The following is an 11025-nucleotide window of genomic DNA, read 5'->3' on the forward strand; positions in this document are numbered from 1 at the left end:
GGCAGATGAGCCGAGTAACCGGTTGTGCAGCTGTTGGCTACCTTCTTTTTGGAGATTATTTGAGTTGATATGTTGAAAAGGTGTCTTCATCATGGGTTATCCAGCGCTTGCAAGTGATTGATTGGGTGGATAGGGGAATCATAGGTAACAAGAAGGAACCCCCTTCGGTGGTCAGGACGCTATTGTGACCGAGTGCCGAATCAAATTTCGACAGAGTTCCCTTAGATGAAGAGAAAAGAAGGGCAAGGAAAACCCGCGCGATCAGTGTAGCCTGAAAAGAGAAGGCACGGCAGCGGCGGACATGACATGCCGAAAGACGGAAAGAACTGATGTCGTCGAGATTAAGTGATGCCAAGGCCAGCCACGACGGCCATTGCGCCAGTCGGTCGTTCCCGGAAGGACGGGAGAAGGCGAATGAAATTCCGACCAGAGCGCGCCAAACCTCCATTGCTAACCCTAACCCGCGCAGTGTCCGCGGGATCAGATACATAGTACCTGGACAGCCCGCACTGACAGAAGGGGTTCAATCGCTGTTTGCGTTGGCCACCGCCTTCGGTTGATCACAGCGCTGTGCGATCCTTCGCAATGTCACTCATCCCGTCTGCAGTTGTCTTGTCTTATGCTTGAACTTGTTGCGATCCATGTTGTTTACTTACCGAACAAAAGTAGTTACCGACGGGAGAAATTACGCAAACGCAAGTTGAAGAACACCTGACCTGGGGGGCATGAACTGACCAATATCCTGCCTGCTAATTCTCACCCGTCAAATTGCCGTTACGGAGGGCGCAGGGAGCACCACCAGGCGCCGTACCTGGAGCCCTGGAACTGAAGCTGGAGCGGGCCCGTTCGGGAGTTCCCTTCCCCGCGGAGATGCATCATTCAAGCGCTGCCCGATGGGTCCACGTACACGTTTTCTTTCCCGCAAAACAACGGCAGTCTCGAACCTCGAGATCGATCACAGAACGCCCCCGCTGATGGGTATTCCCGGGTGTACGGGTCGCTTACAACAGGCGGCCCTTTCTCAGCTTCCTCAGCCTCTGTGGGCTGCCTCGAACCATACTATTATTAATTGTGAGCTGATTTACTTCAAGGCCATTTCCCGCACCATCCTACAGGGTTGGTGAGATGGACCAGACGGTGACCGACGCCTTCTTTCGGTCACTGGCCGTGTCACCTCCGACGTTCCCGGGACCGAAATTTGAGCCTTGATGGTGGCGGTCTCGACTCTCTCCGCGGCGCCCACGGAGAAAGACATTTCCTCTCTTCACTCACTCTTTCCGCTGCGATATTTGCCCATGATCGACGTGGCAGAATTACATTTCCCATCGCACCGCGTGTCGAGTGGTCCCACCCCTCCGCCGTAAAAGGCTCCAGAACTCGGTGATATGCTGCCAATGGGAAAAACCCGGTACTCCAAGTGGAAACCCACGACCACCTTGCGCCAGGAACCGCCCGTTGGGTCGGGACCAGGAAGATCAATGCCTTTTCCCGTTGCAAAGCTCGGTGTCACAAGGCCCTGATAAATACTCGGGCAAGCGCCCGAATGCATCATCATCCCGAGTTGCAAGTCCCTATACAACTTCAGACGAACACCCTCAACTTCATATTTCAACCCCTAATAACCCCCACACTTGCCCTATCCATATCATCAGTGGCCTTCCTTAAGGCACAACCATCATTCAGAATGACCCTCACCGACGCCCAAATATCCATCGTCAAATCCACCGCCCCTGTCCTCAAGCAACACGGCGAAGCCATCACCACCGTCTTCTACAACGACCTCATCACGGAGAACCCCTCCCTCAAAAACATCTTCAGCCTTACCTCGCAAGCCACCGGCGCCCAACCGCGCGCCCTCGCCCACGCCGTCCTCGCCTATGCCACCTACATCGACAACCTTTCCGCGCTCTCGGAGGCGGTCGCGCGCATTGCGCACAAGCACGTGTCTCTCCAAGTCGAGCCGGCGCAGTACGCTATTGTCGGCCAATACCTGATCCAAGCCATCGGCAAGGTTCTGGGCGATGCGGCGACTCCCGAGATTGTAGACGCTTGGACGGCGGCATATGGAGTTTTGGCGAACGTTTTTATTGGCGTCGAGGGAGGCATGTACGAGGAGAATGAAAAGAAAGACCACTGGAAGGGGTGGAGGAAGTTCAGGATTGCGAGGAAGGTGGAGGAGAGCAGTTCCATTTCGAGCTTTTACCTGAGGCCCGTGGATGGGGCCACTCTGCCCAAGTATCTGCCTGGCCAGTATGTGTCTGTGCAGGTGCTGGTCTCGCAGTTGGGGTATTTGCAGAGTAGGCAGTACAGCTTGAGCGAGGCGCCGAAGGAGGGCGGGATGGAGGAATATCGTATTAGTGTCAAGAGGGAGGAAGGGGAAACCGGTGCGCCGGGACTGGTTTCCAACTTGCTCCATGGTATGCAAGAGGGCGCGGAGGTGGAGGTTAGTCATCCCCAGGGCGAGTTCTTCCTTGACCCCGCGGATGCAAGCAAGGAGGGGGTGCCGGCTGTGTTGATCTCGGTGGGCGTGGGCGCTACTCCGATGATGGCTATCCTCAAGAGCTTGCTTCAGGAGAATGTCAAGAGGAGACCGGTGTCGTGGATCCATGCGAGCAAGTCGAGCTCGACGCAGCCGTTTGGCGAGGAGGTGAGGCGCATCGTCAAGGAGAACCCTGAGCAGGTGTCGGCACATGTGTTTCTGAAGACGGTGGCTGGTACGGATCAGGCCGGTGTGCATTACGATTTTGCGGATACGAGGATGGACTTGACCAAGTTGGATGGGGAGCGGGATCTGCATTTGGCGGATAAGAGGACCGAGTACTACATCTGCGGACCGGAGACGTTTATGGTGGAAACCAGGAAAGTGTTGGTTGGTCTTGGAGTAGATAAGAGCAAGGTGCACTTGGAGCTTTTTGCTACGGGTTTCGTTGCTGATGAGTAGCTGATGGAATTCGGAGTTGTTAATAGCGTAGTAGTGTAAGATAGAGGTTTTTTCTTTCCAGTTACGAGCGAGATTTTGATACCTACTTAGAGAAGGGGCCTTGAAGTTCGGAGTTTCACTCAAAAGTATTTTTTTGATGACTATACAGAATTCCATAAATCGATCTACTGTGTACGTGAGAACATCTTGTTATGTGACTTGCAATGCTCTTCTCGATGTCGGGGATGGACATGATCATGATATTGAACGGAAAAGATAGAAGAAACCCAAGCTGCCAGCAGCGTGTTTCTATGATTTATTACGTAAATTTCATTAATTCATTAATGGTGTATGTTAATTACAGGTATACATGATATGATGATCGGGGCTTGTCTGGCGAGGTGAGGCAGATAAACACAAATAAGGTATTTGAATCATTAATTGCTTGGCTTGCTGGAAAAAACAGAGGAAGAAACCAAGAAGCCCCCCTAACTACATGCACAAGAAATGACATACACCGGTTGTGGATGCAATTCTGAGTGAACACAGTTCCGTGGTTTTTCAAACCGGCGTGATCTTGATGCTTTTGGATGGGCACATGTCCGATGTAATGGAATCCTTCTTCAGCCATCGGGGATTGGCGGGGATATTAGTGCGGGACCTTACATAGGGGATTTTGCTAGGGGGTAACAAACCGTTAATCAACCGTCAATACATAGTCAGATTTATAAACTGTCAAAAATATCTAAACCTTTAGTATATTAGTTTAAAATAATAGACTTCATATTAAGTAGACCGTATAATAAATAATACCTAATAACTCGTTAAACGTTTAGCAAAATATTCAGTCCACAGATACAACACTTTACTTAAGCAACAGCTTGTCAAGTTAGCTGCAAACAAATACAACCTACAAAAGTATTACTTATTCAATGGATAGACTGCTGATAAAAACAACTTATAATAATATCTATAGTTTATATAATAAACTTAAATATTAAAAGATTATTCTTTATATAGTTATTATAGCTGATTGTTTTGCAGGTCACTAGTTTGTCTTACAAATAGTAAATTGAACAAAGAGTAAGCTTAATTAATAGTCCGTTAATTGAAGGATCAATTTAATAAATAGTTCGTTATAAAAACGATTAATTTAATAGATAGTCCATCAATTAAAGGATTAACTTAATAAATAGTTTGCCTATTAGGCCGTTAACTAATATAAAAAGTTACCTTATTGACGGTTTATTATTTAAAGAATTAACTTTTTTAATAGTTATATATTTCAATTATTAGAAATATAGCGAATTAACTTTACAAACCGATAGTTATATTAATTATTAAATATATTAATTATTAGTTTTTTCAATTATTAAGTAAAATAGCAATTTATAAAATAAACTAGTTTAAAAATAAACTGTTAAATATAATAAACTAATAAAAAAAGTTAGTACGCTTAATTATATACAATTTAAATATACCTTCCCCGTTCCCTCCCCCCGGTTCTTCCCCCCCGTTCCTTCCGCCCATTCCTCTACCTTCAATTTATAACCAATCCTCCGCCTAATCTTCCGCCCGTTCCTCCGCCTTTAATTCGCGACCGTTAGGGAAGGGGTTTTACCCCCTTCTAACGGGTATAATAATACGATTAATACTTATACTTTTAATCGTACATTATAATAATATAAATAAATAGTTAATACTACGCACCTTATATATTATTATATATAGGAATATCTATAGTATATAAATATAAACTAAATAGAGTAATTATTTTAAATTCAAACGGTATAAACTTACTTAATTATATAAATTGTATACGCCAGTTTACGAATAGTAAACGACTATTGTATATAAGCTTTACTATTTCGTATATTGAAATGGAGCAAAAACTACACCAACACGGAAAGTACTCTACTATACCTAAATATAGCGGGGAGCGGATCTGGAGTTGAATATAGCCTTCGTCCTTAGGAATTGAAATAGAGTAATAAAATTATAATTTATTAACTACTATTAAAGACCAACGAGAAGGATAAAACCCTTCTTATTAGCCTTAGATTAACGGGCGAATTTAAAAGTTAATTTCTTTTATAAGGGGATTATTAAGTTTACTATTACGAGAGTATTCAATAATAATTCTATAGTTTGGGAGCGGAATTTCTTAATCTATTTACAAGGAAAAAGTATTATCTAATTAGGAGTACCTCCCTTCTACCTATTCTCAATTCGGAATTTCCTCCTTATATCCTCTTCCTTATTTAATATATTCCTAGGGTTTCAACCGATTAATATAATAAATCTACTCCTTAATATATAATAAACTAAGGCTTTAATACTTTTATTTATTATATAAAAGTAAGAATTTTAAAGTAAGAAAGGAAAAAAATAGAAAAAAGAATTATCTACCCTACATTAGACTTCCTTTCGAATATTCTTTTATAATCCTTTATAAGAATATTTGTATATTAATAACCCTTACTATTAAATAAAACTTTAAGTATAGATACGTATATAGGTAAGAATATTAATTATTATTAGTAAAGGTAAATATAATAAATAATATAAATAAAGGATTAGAAGTAAATCTGTTAATACTACTTCTTTTTATCCTATATAGCCTTCTAAATTCTTGTTCTTTCCTCCTTCGCCTTAATCTTCTTCTTTTCCTTTACCTCCTTTTTAATATTTTAAATTAGTATTTTATAAATCTTTAGTACTTTTTACGCTTCCTTTATATTAATATTATTAGTAGTAGGAATATTCTATACTATTTATTTACTTAGTATTAGTACATATTGGTATTCTATAGTTAGCCTCCCCTTCTCTTCTCCTTTAGCCTTCCTTCCTAGTAAGTATAAATCCGCCTTCCTCTTTTTAAGTAAGATAAAATAATTAATAATAAATCTATTATATAAATTGAATAATTCTACTTACTTATTAATTTTATAGCCTTTTACCTATTTAATTACTTTTAATTTCCGTAGGGGCTTTGGAAGTACCTTATTCTCCGAAGGGGAAGAGATTTAATACTATAGTATAGTAAGCCCATTTATATATTCATCCTCTTTATTCTTATTTTTATTATCTTTGTAACTATTAATTAATATATCCCTAATATTCTCTACCCCTAGCCCTTCGAATATTAAGAATTTCTTTAGTTATTAAATATTTTAAATATAAATTAATAAATTATAGAGGGCGAGCGGGTTTCTTAGGTATTCTTATATAACGTTATTGTCTTTTATAAATTTAGGTTCCTAAAAATCTCCTTTTACCTCAATCCTTTAGTACTGTATTATTCTATATTTTACCTTATACTACAAATCTACTCTTTACTTTTAATTTATAAGAATTATTAATAATTTAATTTATAGCGTCCTTAAATAATTGTAGGCTATTTTTATTTATTAATAAATTATAGCTTTTTTTAACTATTTGAAATTTAATAGTTATGTTTAAAGTTTCTAGTAGTTAAATTACTCTTAGATATATAATTTAATATAAGGAATTATTTATCCGTTAGAGTACTAATCTGCTCTTTTTATATTTAGAAAGAAAATCCTAACTACTTCTAATATTTAGAAACTATATAGTTATATAATCGCCTATTAAGGGAATTTGTAGCCGCTAAAGTATATTTTAATACAAATTCATTTTCCTTTATTCGTAAAATATCTATAATTTACTAATGTAAATATATTATAAGCCTTTAATACTTCCCGTATCCTAAATTTATATTTTATTATATAAAAATAATACTATATATATTCTAATTAGTTAAAGATAGCCAAAGAAAAATATTTATCCTTATAAATCGGAATACACTATTACCTTGTTAATAATAAGAAGGCTTCTTCTATTAGTTTAATACTTATTAAGTATAAATTCCCTAATTCGTTTTTAATTATAATTTAAGCGGAGGAAAGGACGTAGATCCGATCTCCGTATGCTTTAAATAATTAGGTTAGGCCTATATTTATAGTTACTCTATTTATCTAGCCCTTAATATAAATAGTATATTATAGGTTCGTTATTCTTATTACGTATTTATACTAAGTTATTTAATTTAATTAAATTATTACTAGCCAATCTTTTAGGGGAAGGAGATCTACTCTAAGTACTATATTATATAAGTCGATATTTAAAGTATTGAATATTAGTTTGAATGGTACTATCCGATCCTTATTTATTAAGCTATTGTTTAAATATTTAAGTAGTTTCTAATTAAATTCTAAATTAAAGTTCCTTAGCGCTTCTCTCCGAGGGGGGTAAACCTCTCTAAGTTTTAAAATAGTATTTTATTAATTAGTAGCCTCCCTTATTTATTAAACTTTATAATCTTTAATAATTTCTCTCTACTCTTCTTCTAGTACTATTACTATAGAATAGGACGATTTAAAAGTAATAAAGGGCGAGGCAAAGTAGGATAAAATAATTAATAGTAAGGTAAGAATTTAAGCTAATAATATAAGTTCTTTATTATTACTTTCTTTCTCTAGAGTAAAATATTATTTATTTATAATAGGACTTTTAATAAAATCGGCCTTACGGGCACCTTTAGCGGGAGTTTAGGTTAGTAGAAATATTAATTCTTTTAGTATATAAGGGAGAGGATCTATTATAATTAGGAATTCCTTATTTAATAGTAAATTGCTAATTAAAATTTATAATATTAAAAGTTTATTATTAACTTTCTTACTTAATAAAATCTCTTCCTCAATAAGTATATTTAATATAAGTTTATTAATTTTCTCTTTTCCCTTTTTAATAAGGGTCAAATTTATTAAAAATACTTGCGAGGTATTAATTAAGTATATTATAATTAGAAGTATATTTTTTAATACTTCTTTATTATTATTTAACAACTCCTAATTTAGAGGGATTACTTCGGTTAATATAACTATTACGAATTTATTATTTTCTTCTTTACTTATTTTATTAGGAATTTAATTCATTAAGGGTATACTTTTTTTCTACGGAGTTTTAAGTAAATTTATTATAAGTAGTAATACGTTCTTTAATAACTTTTTATCCTTCTTTAGGGTTTTTTTATTCTTTTTAGAACCCTTAGAGCTTTTTTTATCCCTATTATCCTTAATAATAAATTAAATTATAAGGATCCAGCGAAATTCAATCTTTATACCTTTATCTTTACTCTTCCAAAACCTTATTACTTCTCTAAATATATTTAAACTATTAAAGATTATAATAAATTTAATAGTAATATTCGCCTTCGATTATTTTTTCTCCTTTAATTTAAGAGAAATAGACGATTATTAGATAGTAATCCGCTCCCTATTACTACTCTCTAGGGTCCTAGTAGTTAGTTTTGCTTTATACTTTTTAAAGCGGTCTATTTTTATTCTCTATATAATTATGCTTTTTAAGGTCGAAGTTAATATAATTTCTTTCTTCTTAAATTTTTTAAAGGGTTTCTCAAAGGAGAGTACCTATAGGGCGATCTCTAGAATATTTAATATTATTAAAAAAGTATATTCTTCGTCTAAAAGGTAGAATAGTATTCCTTAGGAATAAAGGGGGGTTAATTTAATTGTTGTACTATTTTTTTTGGGAGGTGAAAGGCTTTTTTTTATTAATTTACCTTTAAATATAGTAGGGAATTAGGAATTTCTAAATATATTTACTCGGTTAATATTATAATAGTAGTTTAATATAGTTCTATAACCTTCTTTAATTTTCTAAAGACTATTTTAATATTAATTCGTTAGAGGGGTATATTGTAATATATTTATTTACTTTCTACTCCCTATTTAAAACCTTTCCGCTATTATTATTTAATTAATATATACTTCGCTATTCGTATTTACTTCCTATTAGTAAGTATATTTCTTTCTTCCCTTTATAATAAACCCGCTCCTCTTCTTCCTTATTCCTATATTAATATTTTTTTATTTTTAAATATTAATATTTAATTTTACTACCCTTATTATATTGAATTTGTATATTTTTCCTAATAATCCTATTTAAGAATTTATATAATAATCTAACCTTCCTCCTAAATATTAGGGTACAAATTTCTAATTAGCTTCTAACGTTCCTTTATTAATTACTATTATTAAAAGAGGGTACAATACGAACCCTAATAAAGGCCTACTCCCTTTTTATCCTCTAATAACGAAGAATAACCCTCGGTATATAAATAAATATCCTAATAGTAAATAGTAATTACTATTTAAAGTATATATTTACTTATCTTCTAGCCCTATTGCTATAAATTCCCTCTAGGGTATAACTTTAAATAAATTTAATAAGGCTTTTATTAATTTAATTCGGGTTTATACTATTTCCAAACCTATTTTTATTAGGAAGTTATATATAGAATAGATTTTACTTTAATCCCTTACTAACCTTACTAAACTCCTTAATATTTTTTATCCTACTAATTAGTACTATATAATTTTAGTAGTTTATTTTACAACCCGAAACTTCGATAATTAACCTCCTTAGCGCCTATTTATTAAGAAAAAGGGGGTTTAGCTTTAGAGTTACTATAGTGCCTATTTATAGGTCAAAAAGAAGAGGATTTTAGGTCTTTTTATTTAAACATTTAATATTCCATACAAATCCTTTCCTCATTTCGCCTTCTCATTCTTCCTTATTAACCTTTTTCTATAAGAATTACTTCCCTTATTCTTATTATTTAATTAAAGCCTAAAAGACCTTTACTTCTATTTTTTCCGTAAGAAATTAGTAGGAGATAATTAATATTTAATCGCTTTTTATTAAATATATTTCTATATTTAATAATATTAAAGGAGGGATTTATAATAATTATATTTAAAATATTAAGCAAACTAATAAATATACTTATTTAACTACTAGTTTCGAGGGTCTTCAAATCGTTACCCAGTACAAACTATCCCCTTTTTATAAGGATCTTGCTAAATATTTAAATAAAAATAGAAATATAGGCGGGGATTTCTTAGTAATTAATAGAATTATTTAAAGTATTTAAATCTATATTAATAAATAAATTACTCCTAGTAAAGAGTTTTAAGAAGAGTATACGAAATTTAAATATTTTTAATTCCGAGTAAGAGGCTAGGGTAATACTATTAAAGGGAACTATCTAACTTAATAATATTCTTTTAATAATAATAACGATTTTTAGGAGAGGGTTAAAAATCCGGAGGTTAATTTTAATTCTTCTAAGGTTAATAAGGCTTCTAATAATAAGGATTTGTTTAGCAATAATATAGAAATTAATAATAAGGGTTAGGGTATAGATTTATAAAATACTAATAAGCTTGAGATTGGGAATTAGGTAGTTCTTCCTTTATTAGCTTCTAAGGGTTCTAAATTAAATTATTATAATAATAAAATAAAAGTTAATAATACTATTTTAAGCGATAGTGTAGATTCGCTTATTATTAATTTATCTATAATTAAAGAAGGCGTTATTCCTCCTTTAGCGATTTTTAAGACCCCTAAGCTAATTTATTATAGTGAGCAACTGGATAAAGGGAATAGTAATAAAATAGAAATTAATATTATAGTTGAAAATAGCGGTACAAATCTTAAAATACCGCCTCCTAATACTCTAAAGTATCTTCCTCCTATCGCGCTTATAAGTACAGATTTTCTTATTTATATAAATAAAGAGGCTCTTTCCCCTATAGTTACTATTACTAAAGTTTATAATTAGGAGATTAATAAAAAGGGTAGTATAGATCCGCAGCCTATTATTATTAATAGTAAATTAAAGATTCTATTTTATTGCTTCACTCCTATTATTAATATTTATAATTTAAAAGGAAAGGGTAATCCTATAGTAATCTCCTTATTTAAGGAAAATAATAATAATTTTAGTAACTTTCTTAATATTAAGAAATTCTTTAATGCTAAAGGAAATACTGTTACTACCTCTATTAATATTAATAACCTAATAATCCTAGGAGGGGATTTAATAGAGTTAGACAATAAAGTCGTTTTTAATATCCCTTCTATTAATTAATTAAATTTTTATAGTATAAGGGAGAAAGGTTCCTAAATAGAAAAGGTAGAGGGGGGGGCGGATATTTTACTATATCGTATTTAAATTAGAATCTTCCCTTATTCCTTAGTATACCTATAGTATCTAA

At 33.9% G+C, this 11025-nt stretch overlaps 1 protein-coding gene across 1 annotated transcript; it reads left to right on the forward strand.

Moving 5' to 3' along the window:
* The first annotated feature begins 946 nt into the window (after positions 1 to 946).
* Positions 947 to 3221, forward strand: NCU10051 (flavohemoglobin). The gene has a single exon (XM_952846.3). It carries the CDS (start codon positions 1544 to 1546, stop codon positions 2939 to 2941), a length of 1398 nt encoding a protein of 465 aa, XP_957939.2. The 5' UTR covers positions 947 to 1543; the 3' UTR covers positions 2942 to 3221.
* The last annotated feature ends 7804 nt before the right edge of the window (positions 3222 to 11025 follow it).

Source organism: Neurospora crassa, linkage group VII, assembly GCF_000182925.2.
Source record: "Neurospora crassa OR74A linkage group VII, whole genome shotgun sequence".
Taxonomy (NCBI): Eukaryota; Fungi; Ascomycota; class Sordariomycetes; order Sordariales; family Sordariaceae; genus Neurospora; species Neurospora crassa.

What these genes read in the sequence shown, in the direction of transcription:
- NCU10051 (XM_952846.3), top strand. Translation starts at nt 1,544, where the DNA reads ATGCATCATCATCCCGAGTTGCAAGTCCCTATACAACTTCAGACGAAC.